The sequence below is a fragment of the Chroicocephalus ridibundus genome, chromosome 3 (genome assembly GCF_963924245.1).
Source record: "Chroicocephalus ridibundus chromosome 3, bChrRid1.1, whole genome shotgun sequence".
Classification (NCBI taxonomy): domain Eukaryota; kingdom Metazoa; phylum Chordata; class Aves; order Charadriiformes; family Laridae; genus Chroicocephalus; species Chroicocephalus ridibundus.
This window is the reverse complement of record NC_086286.1, coordinates 86,196,473-86,223,999: the sequence shown is the minus strand read 5'-3', so window position 1 is coordinate 86,223,999 and position 27,527 is coordinate 86,196,473. Positions and strand designations below refer to the sequence as shown.

General features: G+C 36.8%; 1 protein-coding gene across 5 annotated transcripts in view; it reads left to right on the top strand.

The window, feature by feature from the left end:
* Positions 1 to 661: 661 nt before the first annotated feature.
* LOC134513912 (uncharacterized) overlaps positions 662 to 27,527 on the top strand; it is a 74,563-nt gene continuing 47,697 nt past the window's right edge. Inside the window, exons 1-2 of one of the 5 annotated variants that reach the window (XR_010070538.1) lie at positions 662 to 740; positions 2,833 to 4,094. Coding sequence is in view for 1 of the 5 variants with exons in the window: in XM_063331115.1 (XP_063187185.1) it covers positions 701 to 740; positions 2,769 to 3,451 (723 nt within the window). In the remaining 4 variants the exon portion in view is untranslated. Of the gene's footprint in view, positions 741 to 2,768; positions 4,095 to 4,115; positions 4,418 to 27,527 lie in introns of those variants that run through there. The other 4 variants (XR_010070540.1, XM_063331115.1, XR_010070541.1 and 1 more) reach the window with 4 other exon arrangements.

Sequence of the window (27,527 nt, the reverse complement as noted above, 5' to 3'; positions counted from 1 at the left end):
AATTGTTTTTATGTAATTGAATTTTCCATTATAGGATAATTATGAAGACTAGCAAAATCGTGGAACAGTAACTGCCACAATATCAACCAATACTGCAGTGACATCACAAGAGAGACCTCTCATTAGAGTCTTCCTGAATTTTGCTTCACTACCCTACAAAGAAAAAGATAAATTATGTTCTCCCTACTTAAGCAACATTAGCCTTTATACTCTTAGCTTTTGTAGTCAAAAAATAGCGGTCCTAAGAAACAGAGGCTTAATTTACAGTCCAAGACACAAAAGAAACATGAGCTAATACGAGCCTACTCCTCCTCTCAGAAACACAGAATAACTGTATTAAAGTTCTGACTGCAAAACACATCACTTAATATTGTTCTGCAACATTTATTGGTTCTTCAAAGACACATACTATTAAAGCACCATTCCTGTACTGCCAAGATTAAGTTTATCCTACACTAATGTTTTAGTGTGATCGTTTAAATGCTTTGCAAGTTAGAGGTTTACATTTTAATTTATTCTGGTTGGTTAATGACAAAGAAACAAAATCTTTAAGAGTTCACTTACTGGAATGTTTTAGTTGTAATTTTAACAGGATTGTGCAAATTGACAGCCTTATATAAAACCTTTCCTGTAAGCAGTATGCCTTTAGAATTTAGTCCATCTTAGACATAGTAACACAAACATCATGAGCAGCTGAAGCATGATTACACTGAAGAAGAAAAAGTATGCAGACTCTACTGGTAAGTATGGCTGTATTCTTCAGCTAGCGTAAATCAACAAAGCCCATTTACGTTAGTGGATTCTTACCAATCTACATTAGCTAAAACCCTGGCCCTGCATTTTCCTCTCAGCAGGCCTGAACACCAACATTGTTTTTATTTTCTTATGAAATTCTATATTATAATAAAGTACTTAGGTATGTTTAGCCAATCAATTTGCTGGGTAAATGGAATAGTCTTAATGCTGTAATTGTGCAATTAGAGTCATTTGGGCTGTGTAGAACCAGCCACTCTTAGATTAGCAGATTGATAAGGATACAAAGAGAAGGCCAAAGCATTTTTTAAAACTGAAACTTTATTTCATTATCATGTAATTGGGTTAGGTTTTATTTTGTTATTCCATATTTCAGTGGGTATGATAAATATGAGGTGCCCTGAGGGTGATGCTTGTGCTATGCTTTGCCTTGTCCAGGGTTTATCTGGGATAACATTACTGTCCCAAGATTTAGTTTTGGAGCACAGTATTTGGAATAGCCCAAATACCTCAGTAACCACGGAATTAAATATATTGTGCTTTACCTATATAATTTTAGCACTTCTGCTTTTGTGTAACATAAGTTTTGGTGCATTGTCATTGCTAACTTCAGTAGAAAATGCAAGTGGATTTAAAACGGTACTGTTAAAGGTCTTGCTCTCCTTTCTGTTGCTTTAATGTTCCTAGTGGAGCTTGATGATAAACTTGAGGAAGCATGGGAAAGGAATGTTTAAAAAAAGATACAAAATCTTCAGTAATTTTCTTTATTTCTATCAACAGTACTCTCCTGCTTAGTAGGATTATACAAAAAATATAAATGATCTGTTGTACATGAATGACGAATGGAATTCACTTTCCTGCTATATTTATTGTTGGCTGCCTTTTTAGTGGTGCATGTGCAGTACAAGAAGGTTATGTCTACAGTAGGATATTAAACAATTCTTGGATAATGGCATACAATTATCTCTCCCATTAAATTGTTTGAACAGTACATGGCATGCTTTTGGCCTGGGCCAACTGGTACTCTGAAAAAAAATTCCTGGACATCGTTTGGGATTTAACACCAACCAGCAACCTTTCTGAATAAACAGTTTGGATTTGGCCACTCTCTTTTTAGGATAAGAGAGTTTAATAGAACAGACTTATGCTTCTTCGTGCTGGTTGTTGCAAAACATCTGAAAACGGACCCAGGCACTGTTTAATTTATTAGGCTAGATATAGTCTATGTGTCTTCCATAAATTGTTTATACATGTTCTTTTTTCTTTTTTTTTTTTTTTTTTTTTTTTTTTTTTGTTAGAACAAAGGTCTACCTGTGCCAATAGGTTATTTCTGACAGTGGTAGCAGTCAATGTTTAAGGAGAGAGAACAAGAGGTATATGTTCTCAGCTTTCTGAAACCTGAAATCTAACTTCTGAAGAAAGAAACTGCAGCCATACATCTTGTTTTTCACAAAGCTGTGCAGTTCTTCCTGAACTGATCTTGCAGTGTCTTGTGGCAGTGCATTCTTCAGTGTATACACACTGTATGTCTAATCTGTTCTAGAGTGGTCTCATACAATTTCATCATGTTCATCTTTGTCTCTTATGAAAAACATTGATTGCTCCATCCCTATTCACCTGTATAATGGGTTGACCTTGGCTGGACACTAGGTGCCCACGAAGTCGCACCAGCACTCCCCCTCCTTGGCTGGACAGAGGGAGAAAAATACAATGAAAGGTTTGTGAGTCAAGGACAGGGAGAGATCACTCATCAATTACCGTCATGGGCAAAACAGACTTGACTCAGGGAAGTTAATTTATTACCAATCAAATCAGAGTAGGATAATGAGAAATAAAACCAAATCTTAAAACACCTTCCCTCCACCCTCCCCTTCTTCCCAGGCTCAACTTCATTCCTGATTTCCTCTACCTCCTTCCCCCAAGGTGCTCAGGGGAACAGGGAATGGGGGTTGTGGTCAGTTCATCACACATTGACTCTGACACTCCTTCTCCCATGGACTTTTCCCCTGCTCCAGCATGTGATCCCTCCCATGGGAGACAGTCGTTCATTAACTTCTCCAATGTGGGTCCTTCCCACAGGCTGCAGTTCTTCATGAACTGTTCCAGAGTGGATCCCTTCCACAGGGTGGAGTCCTTCAGGAAAAGACTTCTCCAACATGGGTCCCCCACAGGGTCACAGATCTTGCCAGCAAACGTGATTCAGCATGGACTCCTCTCTCCATGGGGCCACAGACTCTGCTGGGAGCCTGCTCCAGCAGGCGATCTCCATGGGGACACAGCCTCCTTCAAGTGTATCTACCTGCTCCGGTGTGGGGTCCTCCACAGGCTGCAGGTGGATTTCTGCTCCGCCACTAACCTCCAAGATCTGCAGGGGGACAGCCTGCCTCACCATGCTCTTCACCACATGCTGCAGGGGAATCTCTGCTCTGGCACCTGGAGCACCTCCCCCTGCTCCTTCTTCACTGACTTTGATGTCTGCAGAGTTGTTTCTCTCACATACTCTCACTCCTCTCTTTCAAGCTGCTTTTCCACAGCAGTTCTTTTTCTCTTTCTTAAATATGTTATCCCAGAGGTGCTAGCAACGTCACTGATAGGCTCGGCCTTGGCCAGTGGAGGGTCCATCTTGAAGCTGGCTAGCTTTGGTTCTGTCAGACATGGGGGAGCTTCTAGCAGCTTCTCACAGAAGCCACCCCTGTAGCCCCTCCACTACCAAAACCTTGCCACGTAAACCCAATACAACCCGCTCCACTGAATCCACTGTGTTATAGATCCCTCTTGTGCTCCCCTTTAAATAATTTCTTTTCAAAGCTGGAAAAACCCAGTCTGACCAAAATCTTCTCACATGAAAGCCTGTTTATCCTTTTTCTCTTCTGAATTTGGTTTTTTTCAGTTTTGTATCTGTGTGTATGCATACAGACACATACTCATGAAGACATCACAGCACAAACTGTTCAGCTATGTACGTGGGAATGTTTCCTTCCATAGTAGAAAAGCGGAGCACCAGCTGCAGCATACATGACTATTTTCATTAATATCCCATATTTTAATTTATATCTCTGTAGAAGAGAAAACAAGATGAGAAATTAGATTCTGTGTCTTTAGGTGATCAGAGAAGAGTTGGAAAAAACACTCTAACACTAGCTACTTTAATGTACAGTGTTTTTAGCATAAGAAATATAGTGCTTTTCTTTGGTAAGGCTAATTCTTGCATTAGAATTAAGAAAATGCTGCACAACATGGAGGAAAGTAAGTCTAAACAAGCTTAGAACAAGCAAACAAAGAAAACAATATATGTTTGGGGTTTTTTTTGTTTTTTGGGGTTTTTTTGGTTTTTTTTTAGTTAATGTTTGCTTATTTGGCAGGAGTTTATGCCAATTTGAATGATTTCTACCAGCCAGAAGTGCTGAAGAACAGTGAGCTTAACTTGGTATGTTTTAGTGTCATTCTCCCTCTTCCCTCTCAGTATGGCTTCAGCTACACAAGCAAAATTTTGGCTCTTTTGCGTGTAGGTTTGTTATGCTTTTACTTTGGACACTTTACTGTTTATCTTCAGGAACATAAGGGATGCTGTGCCATTTTACTGCTCCTACACTGTCACAGAAAGCACTGTTAGTGTAGAAACAATCTACTTCCTGATTTAACACAATTATCAGGTATAATAACTTCTGAGAGGCTAATTGTGTTCCAAATACATCAAGTGTTTAATTTTTTTTCATTGAAAGAGAACAGTTTTTGTGGAAGGAGGCTTTGCAGAGTGTCCAGTTTGCAGTAAAACACAGAATCGGTGCAACTATTCCATCTAGGATGAGACTGCATGACAATAAAGATTCTAGTGTAGAAGTTATTCTACTAGAAGAAAATGTATGCTCATATAATTCCTCCCTCTTACTAATGCTGCTTTAAAGCATTACAACTTACTGATACAGATGCATCCATTCCTTTCCTTCAGGTCAAAGACTGTGAGATTCTACCAGAGCTTCTTGAAAAATCCAGGACTGTAGTAAATCCTAGCATTCAAAAGTAGAAATCAAAGACACACATTCTAAAAAAAAAATAATTAAAAATCATGTACCACAAAGAACAAAATGAGGCCACAGTTTTTAATCTCATTTGCACATTACCTTTCAAGAAATAAATAGAATATAAAGCATAAAAAATGAGGGGAAAAAGACATAGATCAGAGGCAGTGGATGGCATTTATTCAATGTCCAATAATTCCACTAAAATTAGGATTTATTTGATGTTAAGAAAAATTGCAGGTGTGTTTGTTTTGTTTTGTTTTGTTTTCCCTACAAATGGGGATTTCCTTCACTCTGAACATCTTTGCACATAAGTCAAGTATCTTCATCTTACAGTAAATAATTTGATGCAGTACATTCATTATAGGGTTTGGGTAGGACATTTTTGCAGTAAGAGGATGCGCAGAAAACACCAGACTGACCAATCCAGGAGAAAGAATATCTAATTGAGCACAGAGGATATAAATATGTGTATCTCTATTGCTACTTCTGACTGGTGACAAAAATAATTTTTTTTGTTGGTTTTCTGTCTGCTGTGGCCAACTAAGCATGCAAACATGCCCAGGGTCTTCATTTAGAATTCAAAGCTTCATGCAACTTGAAAGTGAGAATCATCAATAGAAAGAGAAGGAAGAAAGTTCTCCAAAATATATCTTCACTTCTGACAACATCACCCGGCTGAGCTTTAGCTAACATTGGCTAGACATTAGGAAAGATAACTAATAATAATAATCATGGGACATCTAGCTTCAAACAACAGGTTTACTAGCAGAGATATATGGAAATCCTCTGGCTTTCTCTGAAAGGAAGATGTGGGCATTTTCCTGGTCCTCTGCTTGCCTTAACAAAGTGTTGGAGATAGAACAGGCCACAATCACATTTAATGGAGGCAGTCATTAGACTAGAATTCCAATGTCTGTGGACAAAGACTGTTCGAAACAAGCAGAACTGAACTCGATTAAACTGAATGAATGGAACTGAAACTTCTGCTGTCAAGGAAGAATTTGGCCTAAAGTTTTTCATTTCTTTTGTAGAAGTAAATTTGAAATCATTGTTCATATTTCAACATGTTTACTCTGTGTCTCCTGGGTACACTATTGCATGGAAAATATTTGCTGTATCAGATTTTTCAAAGGTCAGTAAATCCCACTGTATTCTACCCTTGGGACTTGTGTATATAGATTCTGATGCTGAAAATTTTCATTATATTGTTTTGCTTAAAGTGCTGTAAGAGGTCTATTAGTTTATTTTCTTTATCTTCATAATGTCATATATTCTGAAGAGAAATCATCATGCTGAATAAAGAAAACTATTTGGATTCTTTATTTCAAGCCCAATTAATACAGTTCTCTTTCCTGCTAGTACTGTTAAGACCATTACATTTCCATATGAGTTCTAGGAATCTTTCAATTATAGAGGTCACTCAGTTATGAATATGGGCTCATGTTCAGTTGTAAACAAAATGTTTTCTTTGTTTTCAAAAAATAGCTAAAATACTATTATCAAGGATCTCCACAGTTTCTAACACTGATATGGTTAATCCTTAAGCCCCTGTGGAGTTAATTAATATAAATATGCAATTTGACTAAACTAGAGCACTGTGCTCAAAACACTCAGTGGAGACCCTGGGCTGTGTCTGCCAGTCCCAGAGCGCAAGCGTGTTAATACTCAGGTGACACAACCTGGTTTTCAAAAGAACTTAAACACAAAAACTTTCCCTCCACCTATCCATCAGAAACATGCTGGACTACAACCTTGCTGTCCTGTTTACCACTCGTACTTTGAAATTGAGTGTATATGTCATTCTTCATATCTCTATTCACTTCCTTATAATACAGGCCTTCTGACATAATGTGCCTTATTTCCCTTAAGATGCAGTCTTCAAACTGTTCCCGGATTTTTCCCTTGTCTTCTTCCACAGTCCTCAGGCTGAATCTGAGTGAAAGGTAGTATGGGCCATCCTTGAAATACAACTGGAGCTCAGGGAAGTACAACGTTTCTCTGGGAGAAGCAGCAAGTCCAGTTGGATAACGCTGTTTTTGGAACAACAAAATTCCTTTAGAGCTGGAATCAGCATCAGACTATTATTTTACTGACTAAAAATTAAGAATCCTGTCTGCGTACATCTGAAATGAAAAGGTTGCAGTCAAGTGCATTGTTTGGGTCATTATTTCTTTTCTTATCAAGTGCTTGAAAACTTCTTCATTAGCTTTTTAGAACAGTGTATCTACTCTCTGAATTTAAAATAAGCTTTTCTATGAGCAGAAAAACATTCAGTTCCTTGAATGCTGATGGAAAGCAAATATCAGATTGGTGTACGGCTAAAGAAAATCAACTCTAATTTTAAGTAAATATTAGTGAAATTTTGTAAAGTAATGATATGGTAAATAATTAGTAATTATAAAGTGGAAAGAATTTTACTTGTGTCTAAGAGAAAATCAAAAAAACCCTAGTGTTTCCCATAAGATTTTAGTGATATCTTCAAATTAGAACAAAAATAAAATATAGGTAAAGATAGTTTATATCTCGCAGTACATATGGAAAAATAAGATGGAATACAGATGGAGATTCTCCAACTGCTCTGGGCTTTGAGGAGTTCAGTTCATGCTATCAGTGCTTTTTGAACATAATTTATTCATGTGTAACTACCTAAAGGCAGTGCAAAGTGGGATGCTGTTCAAAACTAACCACATATTAAATGTGAAAGAAGATACAGAATACTTTTTATTGAAAGCTTTGTCAATGCATGTTTGTATTATAGTCATAGAGAGTTAAGTTCTTTTATTTGAATTTAATGATAGCTAAGTGAACAAGAGAATGAAAAAATTGCGTGTGGAGAGGAGGGAACATAAAAAAAACCCAAACATGTAACTTTAGAAAAAAAAAGCTAAAGAATTTTAAATACAAGTCTTTCAAAATTCATTAGTACCATTAAATGACAAGCAAGAGAGGAAACATCAAATGACTGAAGTTATGTCCACCTAAGCAGGCTGTGCAGTGTATAGAGAAGACCTGCAGTGAAATCCCGTAAAGAAACAGTGCTGAGGACCCAGTGAGCATTCTGTACGTGTTTTGGGGTGGGGGGAAGAGGAGGGTACTGAGGGTTAGCTCTAGTCTGAATGCCCATTAATGGATGTAGGATTCTACATGTGCTCCTGGCGTGTGTCTTTTGATTTAGTTTCATCAGAAAGGCATCCAGCTTATGCGCTCCAATACCTCTCTACAATGACAGCAGAAGTACAGAAAAAATTGGAACTGGGAGATTTGTTTCTTGGATGAACTCCTAAACCAAACTAAGGCATTAATATAAAGAACCCATGCCATAAATAGAGGGCAGCTCCTCCATAAAGAGAATACCATTTTATCTTTAAGATGTCCAGAAGTGTCTCACTGCCTTGAATCCTTTTATGAAATCAGACAGTAAGGTTCCAGCTCCCAGATTTTGAACAAAAGAAAGCACCAGAAATTTTTATATTCAGTGAATAAGGGAGAAGCTTATTGAATAACCATAGTCCAGGTTGCTGTGGAAATCAGAAGACTTTTTTTTTTTTTTGTAAGTGCAGAAGAAACAAATCATGAACATTAGTGTTGCTCTAAATAAAATTTCCTAAGCATAATTGAACAACTGATTCTACTTCTGGAACAATTGAGAAGAAAATGAGCAATACATAAACTATAGAAGAAAAATCAAGAAATCCTTAATCTTTCTATTCAGAAAATTAAAATAGAATTTTTAAAACCTAATCCAAATAAATCCTAATTTGGTAACTTTTTTTTTTTCACGAGACCATTGAAGCGCAATGTTTAAATGGTACTGTTGTCACTGGAATGTATATGTAGTTTTAGCTTTTAGATATAATCTTACAAGGTTCTCTGAACAGGGAAAATTGCTTTAACACTCACTAGTTGGTATATAAACCAACAGTTGGAAGCTCTGGGATTTAAATCCCTGTAACTGAATAATTCAGAAATTTGAGACTGATACTGAGATTCTGTCTTGGTTCTACTCTTTACGTGACCAATATGATCCAATCCTTATTGACAGAAGACTCAGCATGTACCGAGGTCATTACAAGACCAGACATTATCTGTTTAGTTATTTATATAGCAGATTTCAGTTGATATCAGAACCCAAGGGATTAATCTCCCCTCATTCAAACAGCAAGAAGTTAGTTATCCCAGTCTAAGGTAGTCCTCAAATGCTCCTTCTATAGTCAGCAGAGATAAAGAGGCACTTCTATGGAGTGTCTGAGATCATTAAGGTGAACTGTGTTCTGGAAGTGCTATTTTTCTCTTTACTGTAAAGGGAGCATACAGAAACCAACTTTGCCTTACACAACAAAATCTGGGATATAAAAACTGAGAAGAATACTTCAGATTTTGGGTGCAGGTTTCTGTTTGCTTAATGGCTGTTAGGCTGAATTGGTACACCAGCTCAAAATTGTCCCTAAACTTCATAGAAACCCAGTTACAATCACTGGTTTTGGGTCCATTTTCACCTTGAACAGTTCTGCTTTCAGTAGTGAAGTGCATGCTCTTGGTTCTGGTTTTACCTGCTCTTCTTTTCCTCATTTTCTTTCTGTCTTTACTGGGGCATATTACTGGGTGTGGGAGAAGAAAATCACATCCTAAAATTATGGTTTTTTTTTCTTTGTGCTATTGTTTGTATATGACTAGTTTAATCATGCACAACGTTCACCCTTCATTACACTGAACACTGTTAGTAGTAGATGCCTCTGAGCACAATAATGCCTAATTTGCATTAATCTTGCTTTGCTCAATTCTTTTATAGTGATACAAACATATGCCACAAATTACTCTCCATTTTTTAAACCACAACAAATGTATGAGCTACACTGCCATATTAAACAGCACTTAATGTACCAAACTCCTCTAAAGTAACTGAAAACGTTACAATGTTCTCATTTCTGCAAGAAAATAGAGAACCAAAATGTCTCAGAACAGGCAACAAAACAGTCTCTGTATAACAATGCAAACAGGTAACAGAGTATAAACAAGATTTCCAAACCATAAATAAATAAATAATTATACTGAAGTCCTGGGGGGGTTAATTCTTTTTTACCTTCCCACTCCTCTACTTTCCTGCAGGTACTGGTTTTGGAGGTGCAGCCCAGACAGTTTCATTTATTTTGTTAGAGTCTCTAGAGGAAGGCTTTTAGCTAAATATAGCTGTCATATAGCTACTACTGAAAGTGGTATCCAATCTGTTTTCTCCAATCTATACTACTTCTTTGTCATTCATTCCAATTGTTAAAGTTCTACTGTAAGTTCCTGTGCGTTTTGTTCAGAGAAGTCTGCATCCCTCCAACTTATTTAAGAGATGCTGATCTTGTATGACTTTTATTTATTAGTCCAGGAGCCATTGAGTTTGTGTAGAAATGGAGAGATCCACCTCAGTGTCATTCTTTCTGGGGGAATGTAAACCCTCTTTTGAAACTTCCAAAATGGGACTGCCCAACACTGAGTCAGTTACTCAGAGCAAGGAAATGGGGCATTCTCCAGCTAGATTCTTTAGATTCCATCTCTTGTCCAGTAATAACGGTACTCACTTCCTCCTGTGGTTTGAATAAAGTACTGAAACAGACTCGGCGAAAAAAAAAAAAAAAAAAGAAAAAAAGATCAGCTCAAAGTATCTTATAGTAAGTATGACCATTAACGTCAAATAGCTATGTCCTGTCTTAGTCTTACTTCTATTTTGATCCAGCAGATGTAGAATTATATCTTATGTAGTGCCACATCTTTAATAAAAAAAAGAGGCTGAGACTATCCAGAGTGTCTTAGATGCTCATGGATATGTTCCTGCTTAAAGGAGATGTGATTTAACACAGTCTGAGGGAAAGGAGCAAATTGCACCTGCATATTTTGCTGGGCAAGTTTTCTAATCACCAAGTAAAATGCAGCTGTCACTTAATTTTTATTTCTTTCAGCAGCATTTCCAAAGAAGACATTGTTCCCCATTCAGTTGCTGGATAAAAAATACATAGACGTGTATCTCCTGGGGAAGGGTTGGAGCCCAAGGTTCCAAGTGGGATCATGTTTCTGCCTACAGCCTTATTTAAGACACCTGGGATGTGGACTAATTTAGGTTAACTCTATTTTTTATTAGTTCTGGAGAACTGTGCACATGTTTAGCAGCATGCCTGCACTGAGCAATTATCTCTGAACTCATGCCAAACTACCTGCCTCCAGACTTGAACGTAATACAGTTGTTTCAATGCTGACACTGGAACCCCAGCTCACGAGCTACACGTGGTATCTTGTTGAGGTAGCTTAACAAGTCAAAACCTTATCTGGGATGTGTACTCAGACCCCCACATGCATCCCAAACGTTCACAGTCAACATCTGTATAAATGAGTTTGAATCATTCCATACTCAATGATACCTAAATATGAAAGCTGCAAACCACAGCAGAATTACTGCTAGGGCAATTTCTAAAAGGTGAAGGGCATTATTCTGCATACTGCCCTCTCTTCCCCGTCCTATATTGCTTCTCAAGGAGAATTTTATCCATGAAAACTGTCGGAATTCCAAACTGGAACAGCTTTCAGAGGAGATTAACCTTCTCCATGGCACAGCAATTTTCCCTCCTGAGGAAAGCCATATTATTTCAGTCTAGAGAAGGTGTCTGTTACTTTAGAATTTAAGAACCCACATGTTTTTTTCTCAGAGAGAGAAGCAATTACTTTAACTGCTGTGCTCAGCATGAAAATGTTTGGGGAAAAAATTCTTCTCTTAATCATATTTTGACATCTATATTTAAAATGGGGCTAAGTATATGAAAAACTAAAATCTAAGTTAAAAAATGTGCACCTATAAGAACTATTATGAAACTGTAAAATACAATTTATACATTATTAATATTTTGCTGTGTGGAAGTACATTTTAATGCAGTATTCTACATTAAACCTTTGAGACACTTTTCTCATTAAAAAACAGTTTCAATGAAAGATATTCTTATAAGCAAAACCATACTTTGGAGATATATATATATACGTAAGTATGCACCTTGATTTATTATTCATTAACAGTTTTCCGTTAACAGCTGAACAGTTTTTGCAGTTGCAAGTGGGAACTCCTCAGTGTTTTGCTACATCTGACAAAGAGGATTCACCCTGTAATCTTAATATACTACTGTGAATAAAATGTTTGATTACCACAAGACACTTTCATTAACAGTTAATATATTTTAAGGTTTTTTTTTTCCTTTTTTTCTTTCTGCCACTTAAAGTACATGCAAACACCAAAGCAAAAGAGCACTTGAGTTTCTTCTACATCCTCCCATCTCCCTTAGAGAAAGGAAAGGATAACAAAATTGTAGAGTTGCAAAAAAACCAGCTCAAAGCCTTTGCCTTTGGTGTGGACTATAGAGGTACAAAAAGTCTGGGGTATAGCACGCGTACTGGGGCAAGGCTCATACCCGCCCCTGTGCCTTCCCAGTCCCTCCTTTTGCTAAAAGAGTCTCGCCGTATCTGCAGGGGCTGGTGCAGCACCAGACAAGCACAATCTCCCCAAGCAGAGGGGACCGTCTGCTTTAAATCACTGGCCACCATTCATGGCTGCAGCACCACTGAGAGGAAAGCCTGTGGGAGAGACATTTAATATATCACCATATATCTTAATGCTTAGCTATCAGTGTGAGACATTCCTAAGCATCCTGGAAATCTACTGCACCGTCAGTTCATTTACCTTTCTCTTGCCCTTCCTTCTCTCTCTCTTATCCCCTCATTTCCATGGAGGACACTAGGAGATGCAGAACAATCCAGGGCCATGCGTAAAGCAATTTTTTGGTGGCAGGACTGTAGCGTGTATCCCCCTCTTTCCTGGTTCCTTGCCAACCTCATCCCGGTGGAGTTTCCCTTTCAGACAGCTCCCACTGTGGATGGTTTCCACAGTCACGAATGCTGCAAAAACACTGGATAACCTCAATCTGTATTATCTTTTGAGAGGAATCGCTTAATTAAAGAGGATGGAAAAGGGGATGGGGGATTGTTAATGACTTGAATATTTTGTTCTACACTGCAGCTTGCTGGAGCCTGTGTGTAAATTAGTGTAATTCAGTCTCTAAGTGATTAACTCAGGAATTTTCATGAGCAGTAAATTCACTGCGAAAATTAGGCCAAAAGGTAAAAAATACATTGTAATCATCGTCAAGTAGAAAAAAATCATTCATAATACAAAATTTATGGCCATATAAACATTATAAAGAGGAGCACTGAAAATCACATTAATTTGAGGGCACCTTCCCCCATCCCTGTTCTATTCAAAGAGAGCAACAGGGAGATTAAATCAGTAGGAGAGATATAAATGTCATACTTGCAATTTATTTTAGTGCTATTGAAAGAAGACATCTGAAAACAGGCAATCTACAGAGACAAGCAAAGGCTTGATCTGTATCAGTGATGAAGAAATGGGCCAATCGTCTACAGAAGAGTTTGCAAAGCACAGTTGTCGGAGAACACAGTACAAATAGCTTTACTGGGGTTTCCAAGAACTCTTTGAAGCTCTGTTGTATCCCTAAACTGTTTCCTTGGTGCTAAAGCAAAGATTGTATGAAAACAAGGTAATTCAACTGCAAACTGTGCAGTGTGTTGTCATCTCTCTCTATGTCTTACTTGGTATCAGCTCAGAAATGACAGTATGTGACCTGTGGATAAAAAAAAAACAAGTTACAGGTTTTTTTTAAAAATGTGAGAATAGTGCATAACCCCAGATCTTGAGGTGGTTTAAAACACAGAGTAAACCTCCTTTCCTCCTTAATAACTGATGGCATATTAGTGACTTGAATTAAAATTCACCTTCTGTGACACAGATCTTCCACAGATATTTAATCTAATAGAAATAGATTTGTTGTCGTGTTTGTAACTCACATCACAAATCGCACTTCTACAAAGACAGGCTGGTTCTGTGTTTTGCACAACATAAATGACCCCACATTTTGATGAAATGTTGCTGCATTTGACTGGAAATGCCACGTACCGGCGCTGAAGCTGCCAGCCACTCTGAATACCACTTAAAGTGATCCTGTTGAATTATATGCCACGACTGAAATCAGATGCAGAAAGATACGATTACTGGGACTTTGAAGTCTGTCCCTATCTTAAGCAGAATACATAAGAACAACTTTGACTTCAGTTTTTTTCTTAAAATACTCATCTGGGTTTAGGAACAATGATAAAGGTTTTATAAGCAACAAGAAGAAACTTCTTATTTGGCTAAGTAAGTCCACACTTGTTAGGTTGCCGTCTTGTCTTCTAATCCTGCCTCTGCCTCTACCATTATTTCTGTCTTGGACAACTCATCTGATCGTTGTACCTATACAATGGAAATAACGCAGTCTAATCATCTACTGCAAAGAGAATTGTCGGGCATCTTTATTTAACATCACCACACTGCTCTGAAAATACAGTGAGCTATAAAACTGCTAAATAGTTTTATTATCGTTGTGTTCCCACAAGTGGCTAAGCTCCCATAAACAATGATCATAGATGTTATATGAGTCAGAGAGGTGCCATCAGTACTGTTTCTTATGAATCTGCGTTGCCAGTTTAGTTGTATTTTTATTTTGACCTGTCTCTTGGCTGTAGATTTAAAATAGCAGGGTTCAAACTATCCATCAAATGTAACACTTTTATTCAAGGATTTATTCTAAGAAAAAGAAAAATAAATTGTATTTTTTTTTAAATCTGATCATAACAAAGAAACCCTGAATTATAGTATCTAATGAAGATAAATCTGCATTTTCACATGGCTAAGAAAAAGCTGAACTTCAGACAGCACTTAGTCTTCCTTCACTATGTTTTGCTTTCCTATATAAAAAAAAAAAAAAGAAAGAAGGTGTCATATTGACAGAGCTATTAAAAGTAGTCTATTCAGAGAAATTCAGACTATAGAATGGTAGCTTAGGAAAAATGATTGTCAGCTACAATATTAATGAAACGAATCCAGAATTTCAAATCCCTCTGCCTGGCAGTCACTTTATTAAAAATTCAGCTGTTGGCTGAGTTCAGAAGTGATCTTGATCCTCCCAGGGCTCTTACCCTGCAGGTTAACAAGGCTGCAAGCATTAAGACCTGGTTCAGCAAAGCACTTCACCAGTCTGCAGGGGAGTGGAGGTGATAGATCACATACGGTTCAAACACCCCCTAACCCCACTTGCTCAGAGAATATTGATAATAACATCAGTCTTACAAATTAGACATGGGAAAAAGCTATTGAATCATGCTGCCTGTCTCCCTGGCAATTTGTGACTTACCACATTGGGATATTCGTAGCGCGCTATTCATTTTTGGTTTGCGTGTTTCAAGAGATGGACATGTTCAACTGAATTCTATTTTACACAGTCACCTAGTAAACTGCTAGGAAGTTTGGGGTTTTTTTTTTCCTTCAGATGTTTAACCTATCTGGGCTTTTATCATTTTTTTTTACTGCCCTTATAAATCTACATGATGAAGCAAGCCAAATTGGCCTTTCTAAATATTTTCAAATACTTAGAAGGTAACCATAATAAATGTAACTTATTTTTCAAACATCACAAGAAATAGATAACCAATCTGACATAAAGTAAAACATGCCCCTCTGGCAATATGCAATATGTAAAATATGATTGTATATAAAAAAAATTAGCATGTTTAATATAGATCAAATGAATCACCTTTAATAATACTTTCTGCACATACCCAAAGGAAATTGTAGAAAAGCAAGACGGTTTTTTAGCAATATTTTTATACATTTCCTATCTAGATACAAAAACTTTAAATAAAAATAATCTTATTTAAAATGTGCCTTTTATTTTACTTATACTTACCTATACTTTATCTTAAATACTCTAGATTTTTATATAATGCATGTTTTCGTATAATTATAGCATCCTCTAATGCAAAGTGACTATATAAATGTGTAAAACCAGCATGAATATATTCTATCATTCAAGAAAAATTACCATACAGGCATAACTACAGCTTCAGTCACTTTAAAATGTTTGTATATTTTATCTGAGCACTTTTCCTGTGCTCAGAATCACATGTGATTTTCTAAAGACAGTCATAGCTTGACCATACACCAAAGTGCGTTTATCTTCCTGCTACAAGCCCTCATGTTTTTTTGCATGCATGCCTCAAAAATGAGTTGTTTTTTTCATACCACATGGGTATGGACTACACGTGTAAATTACTCTTTTCTTAGACCTACAGTTGTTTTCAGAATTACTGTTGTCCAATTTGTTGTTTCTCTTGAATGCTTGTGATGCTGCTTTCTGTCTTTTCACCTAACTTTATTTTTTTTAAAATGTATGTTTTACTCTTCTTCATTTTTATAACAATTCCCTTTTTTTTCTTATATTACTTCTGAGGGGCTTCAGTCAAGATCAGTGACCTGCTGTATCAGGCATTGTGCAAGCACACAGGTATATTCTGATCCCGGTTCTAAGATAATTAAGTCTCCCGTATTACTTCCGTGTCCTCCAAGCATCTCTTTAGTATTATCTGTGAATGTAATTAATGCTATTTACTTCTCTCCTGGGTTAGTGAAGATATTAATCCCTGACTTAATACAGATCCCTGCAGCACCGTGCTACACACCTCTTCCCATCTGGATATATTGCTGACATTATCCTTTGTTTATGCTCTTTCATCCTCTTTCAATCTTTCAATGAGACAGTGTTTCTATCGAAGCCAATTTTAATTAATGTTGACAAAGATTTTAACATGTATTGCAAACCAAATATATGAAAGCTATTGTTTTTCATGTCCCCGTTTTTCTTTGTAGTTCTAGTTAAAAAAAATAAATCAAATTTATCTTCTACCCCTTTGTTCTTTCTGCATCTATTCTGCCTCTTGCTGATAGGTGCATTAGCCTGTAGATATTCATGGTGTTTTCTCTGGCTATAAGCTTTACTATTCGAGGGAGAACAAGGACAAAGCAAAGCAAGGCAGTGAGCGGGATGGCCCCAATCCAGCAAAGCAATGAAACACATGGCCATCTTTAAATGCAGACATAATCTCACTGGAGTCAATGGAAATACTTGCATGCTTGAAAGTAGTATCTACCAGCTCGAGGCCGCTGTGATGAATATACAAAACGATCATGCGCTAATCATCTCATATTTCCTTTTGCATTTAAAAATAGTTTCGCACTAACCTTTCAAAGCCCCTTTCATTCTTTCTGATATCTGAAGCAGCAACACAATACGTTTTTGAGGTAATATGCATCAACACAGCAGGATGCAAAATATTCAGATTTTCTATATACTTTCTTATTTTCCCCATTATTCCCTAACCTGCTCCTCATCAGAATGGGAAAAATTTTAACATGCTATTCATATCACCTGTTTATAAAGTTAGCTTATTATTATTATTTATTTATTTGCTAAAAAAAAAAAATCAGTATCTCAGTCACTTTTGAAATATCATTAATTTCACCCCTCCTCAGGACATACTTGATTTCTTCGGTAGCAAATGCAATTTTGCTTTGCACCCAGCAGCATAATAGTTCTTGTTGACAAATGTTAATTATTTGTGTGGGTTTTCTATTCCAGACGTTTTTGGCTCTGAACTTATAATCAAAGCAAAAAGTAGGGGAGAGGAGAGGGGAGGGAACTCTTCCCCAAATAGTGGAACAGCTTTATTTGTGAATGTCATGGGAAGCTTGAAGGAGAAAAGAAAGCAAGTAAGTAAATGCGTTAGCCCGAGGGAAAGGATTTCTAAGGATGTGCTCTTACATCCAGCTGGGACTGGTCTCTTCTTTCACTCAATGGATAAAAAAAAAAAAAATAAAAGGAAAACAACCCCATGGCCCCACATCCCCAGAAGATACAATGGGATTTTAGCACTCAGAGGGAATCTCTCCCCACCACAATTGAAACATAGCTTAACTAGCCTTAAATCAGACTATCTAATCAACTGAAATCCAATGAAAAATAGCTTCTGTTATGCCTTAGAAGCAGAGTGTGGATGAGGAGATTAGCTGGGGTGAGATTAATCACTTTAGAAAAGAGAACTTTAACTACTTTTTAATAACACACAGTTCAATGTGGTTGAGAATATGGAAGCTCAGATAAAGCCTTTTAAAAAGTAAGAGCCATCAAAGCACTTTGGAAATGTTTAGCTGCTCAGATACAGTAGTGGGCAGAACTCATTTTCATCTGTGCTTGTCTGAGGTGATTCCTTATTATCATTCTATAAGTTTCACGCTAGGCAAAAAGAGAAAGAAAGACTCAATAGGTTTTTTTGTCATTAATGGTTGTCATTTTGATTAAATAAAAAAAAAGAAGAAACACTATAGTTTAATGGGTAAATGCAAATGACCTCAGCATTGCAGTTTTTTACTTCAAAGAGGAGTAAATTTGTTTTGAAGTTTATTTGGTAGATGAATTGCTGTCAGAGATAAGCAAAAAGTTTTGAAATCCCAAGGGCTCTGATAATGCTTCAGAAAGGAGAAAATTCAAGAATTACCACACTTGTGATCAAACATAATAAAAATTAAGGCTAATAAACAGCTTTTCTAATGTCAGTCTAAAAGGTGTGCCAAGGAGGCTTGTGGAACATAACATCAGTTTGGAATTCACAACGCTTGTTATCTTTGATTTTTTTCATTTTTTTTTAATAAATATTACTTCCACCCCTAAATTAAAATTATTCTTCTTGCACAATAACCCATCCAGTTTTAGCTTTTACAATCAAACGCATATATGTGGGCGAAATTAACAGTTACAGTAGAAATCTTTCTTCCCCACAGTTCCCTTGATAGGCAGAAACAGTGTAGTTTCAAAAGATAATTTAAATAACAATTGAACCATTGTAAAGGAATGACATTTCATATAGACTGATTACCAAATTCCATGCTCCTAGGAGCTATAGGACAAAAACAGAAGACAAGATTACGCTTCTTCATGCTATAAAAAATTTTCCCCAAAATGTCTCTGATTAAAGGCATATAAAAGGTATGATTTTACTTTTGAACTATCCAGACATCTCTTCAGTATTAAACACAGATACATGTACATTTTTGAACATTGCATTGCCATTGATGTTTTTTCAATGTCATATTGTAATTGGGAGATACGGGTGTCTAGGTAAATTTATGCTGATTTTTATCTCTTGTGAATCTCACAATCAACAAGCAAAGTTGTAGATGTTTATATCCTCCTCCCTCATTGATACATACTGTCCTGCAAAACTTTCTGACAAGGCAGACTTGTTGGTGCTCGTTAGCAGCTCAGCAGTCAATGCCCATTCAAAGGGGCATATGTTTTGTGACTTTGCTTTTTAACATCAGACATATATAACACGACACAGCTCATTGTGTGTTTTCTTCAGAAAGAGCACCATGCTGTCAACATGACAAAATCAAGTACAAGACAAGCCAGGACACTGTAAAAATCATTTACCCTCTACTGCATGTAAAGATAGCTTAAAGCAAGGAATAAAAGTTTTGACAAGGCATTTAAATACTCTCAGGTAACCATTTTCTGAAATCAACCAAGTCAAACAGATCTCTTTCTAAGGTCCAAGCTGAACAGGAAAAAAACAGGACAGATCCTGGCTGCCTCTGCAGTCTGTTTTACACTGTCAGAGACACGCAGAGGAACAGCTGTGAGAATGCACGGGCAGCCCATACTAACCTCTGGCTCAGCCTTAATTGATGGAGCACATCAAGGAGGGAGACCAACTGTATCATGGTAGAAGCAAGCAAAGCATCTCCAGAACATCTCAAATTTCTGATGAAGTTCTCACCAACATCTGAATGGGCTTATCACTTGAATCCTACATAAACATTTTTGAAGACTTTTAAGTGTGGTACATGTTCTCTATCTACCCTCTACAACTAAAGTGGACAGCTCATCAGCTATGAATGTCACCTCAGGGAGAATATATAGAAATATAAATGAAATACCAGGCAAGGTAGACAACTGCATTTTACTATTGGTTTTATGTCACATGTACATGCTATTTCTGAAGTCAAACAAGTCATACAGTTTTGTAGTGTCTCATTTTTTTTATTAGACTTTTTCAACAGAACCAATAAGTTTTGGGACACAGATTCACCTCATTTCACTTGAGGCATTCAAAATTCTTATGTTAGATGCTGTAGGTTTCACTGGTAGCTGATGAAGTTAATCCTAATAAGCTAATGGAGAGAAACAGGCATTTGATTCTCATCATTCAGATCTCAGACTGCCTGAACCACATTTCAGAAGATTCTCTTTTTTTCTCTTCCCATTAACTACGGAAGAAGACTTCAGGTTAGTTATCCAAATTTGGCAACTGAATTAGACATCTAAAATTGGACCAGATGAATCTAGACCTCAGTGTGTGCACATGGGCTACATCTTCTAAGTTGAAGGGCTTTTAGGTAGGTATATCAATACTTTCAAGGTGACTAACGTGTCAGTGATGAATGTGTTAGGAAGTAAATAAGGCTTGGCTATTTCCATTTGCCCTTCAGAATACGTTTTGAGCTCAAGCTACTGGTCTTTTTTTTAATATATATATTCTCTACCTTGCACTGTCTTTTTTTCAGTTAACTACCATTCTATATTGATTCCGCAGTGCGTGCACAGTCATTCAAGTAGACCTTTGGTATTGCTCTCACACTTCAAGAGCTCAGAGGGAAAAGAGGTGGCTTTCTACTGCTTCTGAGTAAACTTGTAGCATTATTAGTGAACTGAGGAAATACGTCAAGACCCACACCTAAGTAAATAAAGAAGAGGTGATGTTAACTGAAGCTTGATGTACAGGCATGCTTTAACAGGTTGTCGAGTCCTACACAGAGAGAAGAACATGTCCTAAGTCTCTGTACTTATGACATCAGTACCATTCATGTTAATGGGAGTCGTGCCTTTAGTTCCATTGGAAATGGGATCAGGCCCCATGCTGATTAGCTGAAAGGATATTTCCAGTTTTGGATGAGAAAAGGCAGCAAAATTTGATATTTTGCTGGATATTATCCAGAGTGAAGCTGCCCCTAAGTCTACGGCGGTTCATACATGACTGATGGTTACTGTTTTCAAATATTGTTTAAAATCACATCCATAGAGTAGCTTCCATGTGGAAAATTAAACCTTTGCACCGACTCATTTCCATGGTTGGTTTTTTTTGTTTATTTGTAGAATGCTCAGCTGTAACTCCTCAGGTGTGCAGTTAGGGCACTCCAGCCTTCTAGGTGGTTTTCTCTCCCAGGACTGACTGAAACTACGATGCAAAATTGGGTGCAAGCAATGCTGACTTCAGTCTTCAATAGAATAATGAACTTAGCAATAGCACATGGAAAAGTAATCACTGGGTATGACTATTCTTTTACGAAGTGCTCACAAAGCAGCCTAAGAATCTAGGTCTACTATTTTATTAGAAAAAAAATTTCAAACAAACTTTCTCTCTTTGTAATGTCAGGTTGATTACTGTTGATTTCCTTGGAAGTTACTGTTGTTTCATCGGCAAAGAGGACTCAGTAAACATTAGTTATTTTAAAACAAATTATGAAAGAAACTAATCACAGAAAAAAAAAAAAGTACTTTCTCAATCAAGAAAAACTGTTATTCATGTACAGATCTCCCTGTGCCCTTCAGAACACCTTATAAATATCACAGCTGAAAAAGACTCTGGAGTTAATGGTGTTTTGCTTTGTTTCCTTGAGAGGCTGGGGCAAGGCTAGTCATGTATGTGATATTTGTCTCCTTTTACTAGACCTTTTGGAGACATCTCAGTGAAAGGGATCCATAGCTATGTAATTTATACATTTATTTATCAGTCATTTATTTGCTGGCTTTTGAAATCATGTATTGCTTTTTGCGGTAAAGGGCACAGACAGCTCCAGGTCTCAGCTCAGGTAATTACCCTCCACCTTAGGCACATTTCTCCTTCAGTGTTTCTTAGAGTGAGATTCTTTTCTTTCCTTTGTCCTGTTTTTTTTAATTCTTGTATGCACAGTGGGACTGCTCCTATGTCTCATTTTACAACTTACTGAGCTGTAGTAGGAAAGTCACTGCCAGACCATCACCCTTTGTCAAGTCGTTCTTAGGCCATTTCTTGTTTATGTCAAGTCAGCACTTACACACAGGTCATTTTGCCACAGCTAACAGCACTTAGTATTTCTCCGCAGGATACTGCAGAGTCTAAACACTTTCTGGGCTTATCACAGGAATTTCAAAATTGTCTGTATAAACTCTACCTATTCGGTAGAAATACTTGTTTCTCTGCAGTTTAGAAATGAAAGTTTGTGTTTAGTCAATGCTAGTAGAGATATAAACCTGGTTTCTGTTGCTCCCTTCCTGAATTTTCGTAGACAGAGGATCAATAGCGCAAACACACTCCAGCTGAGAAAACTCTTTAAAAATCTGTCCAAAGACGGTACATTCTAAACTGAGCTGCCCATTAGGCACCCAAGTGAGATGACAATTCACTGTCACAAGCTGTAAATTGAATGTAGAAACACCAACATCCTCTTTCCAGAAAACATCTTTCCCCCAACTGTTTTTTGGCATCAACATTTTCATGTGAACATTCCTGTAATTCTTTTTTGTCCTACATTATCCACAGTACCAATATTTCCATTGAGTTTTCATAAGATGCTGAGAATTAATTAAGTATTTTACATTCACTGAAAAGTGTCTTATTGTTTTCTACAAAGCATCTGTGAATTCACGGGTAAAGGCATTTTTGCCAGAGACGCTGACAGTCCCTACTGATATCCCATGACTGCATTTATATCAGTGAATTGAATGTGCCCAGGTTTGTTCTCTGAGAAACTATCTAATTGACATGGCACATTGGCAAGGGTTTCTGCGACCTCCTAACTCTTTGATTGTGTCCAGGGACTGCTTGAGAAGGGGGTAGCTTAGGCCAAAAACCATTCTAGTGGCCATTTTAACTCTTTAGTGATGCACATAATAAAACTTTAACACCTGGGAACATTCCTTGCTACTGCCTAACTTGCTAGTTTAAACACTAAAAAAGTTCTTTACATTTTTGCTCATTAGGTTCTCCAGACACCTGGAAAAATCTTAGGATTAGCAAAGCTATACTACAAAAAACCCATGGTAATTAATATTTATTACTTGACAGGATTAAGATACGAAGTTTGCTAGATTTCAGCTGACAAATTTACGGAAGAGAAATCTGCAGAGAATTATCAAATACACAGAAGCCACAGGCAGTTTGTAGTAGTAGTCCCTGAGCTGAACATAGTTTAAGAACATTAAGAGGTGGTATTGTGGTACTTTCCCTGATTGTATAGTCTTCATTTTTCACCTACTTTGAATAACTAAAATAAATATTGGGCTGTGTGCTGTTTTGGTCTCAGTAAGTATAGATATTCCTGCATTAGCTACCTTCCTTTTCACCATTCCATGTGAAAAATAAAGTGTATAACATGGCAGTAATGATATGGACCCCACCCCTTCGTCAGGCTATTGATTTCACCCGGGCTATTGACATTTTGCTTATAATTCACCTCTTTCCTTATATCAACAAGGTAGTTGAACAAATGTTTATTTTTCCTGCTAGATAGTTAAACTAATAACAGGTCTGTACAGAATTTCTATGGAAATGGAGGGGATAAGTACATAAATACTTGCTTTGATATGACTGAATCAAGTTTCTGTTAAAGGCAGACTTAACGTAACTACCCATCAATTCTGTCACTCAAATCCGTGCCAGAGAAAAGAAAAGTAAATGTTTCTAGTGAAGTATCACCTCATGCATACCTCTAGTATCCCCTCATACAATGTACCTATGTATTTTACTATTTATATACATACATATATATGTATGTGTTTATATAGAGAGATATCTATACTATATGTGTTATTAAAGCATATAATATAATTCTGGATCTGGACCAATCTCAGCCTACCTAGGTTCTCTCAGGAGTGTACAAATCATCTGACTGTAGTAATCTTCTCTTTATTATTAAAAAAAAAAAAAAAGTTTTTTAAAAACTGAGCAGAAAAGAAGGAGAATAGCCTTCTCCAAAATACTCTACAGTCCAATAGCCATGATGCTTCTGGTGATAGTAGGCACAAATGCCTCCTCTAAAATAAGCAGAGAGTGGAAAGGGGAGATAAACCAGAGTTTTCTGTAGGTGAATGGGATATTAGATATAAACCCAGTACTGATTCTTCACTGTACTTTCAGGAATGGTCTGTCCTAGGTTAGGTGTTCTCTTCTGAAATAAGATCAAGTTTTGTGAATTTCAGGTTCATCCCTCACATTCTAGATGGGACTTAGGGGACTAACATATCACAGGGCAGGATTTTAGAGTCTTCATGATGTACCAACTACCTCAGGTTCCTCAACTTTGAAGCCCGGATTATGGCAATATCTATATTTCCTTTGGGATTTTAGTGTTAAAATTCTCTGTTGTACCTTGTGCTTTTCTATCGATCCTACACTACAAAATTTAATTGAAAGCACAATTCAATTAAAAGAAGATATTGCTCCTGTAAAGTAATGAACATCTGCATGAATCTTTAAAAAACAGTTTTAAATATCTTCAGTATCATTAACATTTGTGTGTGAATTGTGGCGTAATATATGAAAGGTCACATATTTGGAGGAATTTTAAAAGCTCTCCATAATATTACATACCCATATTTCTTCATAGAAAAAAGAAACCTATTCCAGCAAAGTTTACAATCAGCCAGTTAGCCTTTTGCATTTGCTGTTGAAAAAGTCAAATGAGCAATATGCTTATTGCAGCCAATCAATCTCTATGCAATATGCAAACTTAAAGATAATTTAATAATTTATGTCCTTCCTGTCCTACAGCCACGTGGTTGTATACTCTTTCTTTATTTATTCTTTCTTCAGGTAGAATGCACCAGTTTGCACCAGTATGCTATTTAGTACTAAAAGCAATAGACCAATGGGTTTGCAGAAAACATTCTTTTCTTTACTTCATTAAAGGTGTAACGTGAAAAATATTACTTTCTCCACTTTGACTCACCCACCATCCTCAAATCCTAATGTGTTAGAACTATCAAAAGGGTAATGAAACAGTCTGAATGCCTTGCTAAAAAAGAAACATTGCCTACATTATAGCCTGAGAAAGGAAGAAAATATATTTACTTGTAAACAAAACCCAAATCTGAATCTAGTTTAGACTGTAATGATTAAAGTCTAAATTTTGACATTTACAGAGACATAAAACAAACATTGCCAACTGTACTCAAAGCCCTTCTAATTTGTTCATCATTTATAGTTTAGATTTAATTTACCATTTTTACAATAATTTAATAACATTTTCAGTAATTCTTGCTTTTGACACTGAAGCAGCATGGGGTTGATTTACTGTGTTTTCAGACTTGTGCTTTTATGTAAACACATCAGTATTTTCACAGCATGTTTGGAAAAAATGGAGCAAATTCTGCCTCTCTTACACCTATACAAAATCTATTGACTTTGTTAAGCAACAGAGAGAAAATCTGGCTGAATTGCTGGAGTAAGTCAAGAGGAGTCAGGATAAAAGACGAAAAACATTTGCCTATTCTGGAAGGCGAAAGACACCAATTTCAGATAGCACTGAAGAAAATGGAATAAACCAGCAGTCAAGACAGGTTCTGTGTCTGATGGCTTTTTTCTGTTATAGCTTTTATTACAGCTGGGTTTACCAGGTTTCATAGCTACAGAAAATAGATTCATATGTATAGATAGCACAATACGATGCAAATGTCTTGTACGTAACATCTTTCAAACAAACTGATCCCTAAATATCATCAGAAAAATAGATAAAATAATTAGAAAATTAAATAATAAAAAGCAGAGGGAGGAGAAGGAAAGCAAAAGTGACAGGTAAGGGAGAGGATGTTTTTTCATGGGAGACTCAAGATTATAGCATCCCTTAGAATTATAGCTTTCATTGGTAACAAATGCTCCTGCTGTTGCCAGAGGATTTTATTCATCTGTGTAGTTTGACTCCTTTATACCATTGCGAAAGGCGATAGAAATATCTTACGGCTCTATTTCACCTTTTTTAGCAAACAGGATGTTAAAGCCCTGCAAGGCAAAGGTATTAGGATAAGTTTAGTGAGAAGCGACATGTTGGATCTAATTCTGTGTTTTGTTACCTGTGAAATGCCATTGAAGTCAATATTACACAGATGTAACTGGCCAGAGATTTTGCCTTTTACTTCTAAAAATTTGCTAACAGTGTCAGAGAGCAGAAACTGATCTGAAATCTGTTTAACTCCTCTCATGTTCTGTTCTTTTAGCTTTCCTCAAAATGTGTCAAAAGATGATTTTTCTGGGCCTTATCCAGCTTCCACTGAAATCTGTGAAGAATTCTTTTTTCTACCAGTGATCTATGAACTGTAACGGAGCCGCCTGCAAAGATAAACTGACCAACAGAAATTTTTGCTTATATGTGTTTTTTTGCTAAATCGTAAGACCTTATGCTTGAGGGTGGCAGCCCTGTAAATCTTATCCATTTCAATTGGATCAGCAGGACAACACTGACAGACGTGGAATGGTTCATTTTCAGTAATCTCCTTTCTCTAATTGTAAATTCCCTGCTACTGCACTGTGGGTTCTAAATAACAAAATAATTGGCACACAAAATAAGTCTGAAGTTATGCATATAAATTCCAATTCAAATAAATATCCCTTCTCCAAAGAACACTTAAGCATGCATTTGACCCAATAGAATTCAAGAACATATTTAAACATCTTCTAATAAGACTGGACTCAGGAGTTCTCCAGCATCATCATGAAGTTGCTGTATTTGAGCTTACCAACAGGTTAAATGGGCTACCTAAAGGCAATATTTCAGTTCTAATTAAGCCAGTTTTTCACCATCTGTAAAAGAATAGGGGGCCATTTACAGGGAAACATGTGATTTGTGTGTACAATTACTGAAATTATACTCACGCTTTGGGTTGAAATGAATCACTTAAACTTGTATACATATGAATTTGGGAAAATCAGACCCCCCTGCTTTAAAGTATGATTTAAATTATACAGAGTGTGGCTGAAACCACAGCAAGTGAGGAATTTTAATTTGGGGATTTCCCCAGTTGTGTACTTAATGTTATGCTAATGTTTTTTCCATTAATAGCTAAAAAGATCCATTGCTTCTCTTTTCAATGGGCTTGTTGTTAATGAAAAAGATCTTTTGTTCCATAGCAAAACTGTACAGCTCAGGCAGAATGATAGCATGCTGGCTCTTTACACTTTGGATGCTAAAAAGCCTCAGGCAAAATATTTTGCTGAAAAAGGCAAGCCTGGCTCCATTCATTTCACGAGTACTGCCCTCTTACACTAGCTGTGACTTTGTCTCTTTATTTAATGATTCACTGCACCCAGTTATTTGCATAACAGCATATATCTATGTGGAACTAAATGTTAACCTTCTTTCTAAAGAGATCAATTTTGAACAGTAAAAATATATTCTTTTGTCCTGCGGCATCCTTCCGGCAGCAATTGTTGAGGTGATATAAATAAATGACAACACGATTCCAAAATGAAATCAACAGAAAGAAATTCTTATGTCTCCCTCTTTTTGAAAGGTGACTTTGAGCCAGAAAATTCTATGTTGTTTTGAACGAGGCCTCTGTTTATCCACTGAGTCAAGAAGGGTGGGAAACTATTCAGGAGCTACTATTGATTTTAAGCATCATTTAGACCAAAGAACAGATTTCAAGTGACCTTCCGCTGTGATAACAATACCTGTACGCTAAAAAACAGCTTTGTCTAACGGAAGTCGAAGTCTCAGCTATGAAACACAATAAACAATAATTTAAGTTT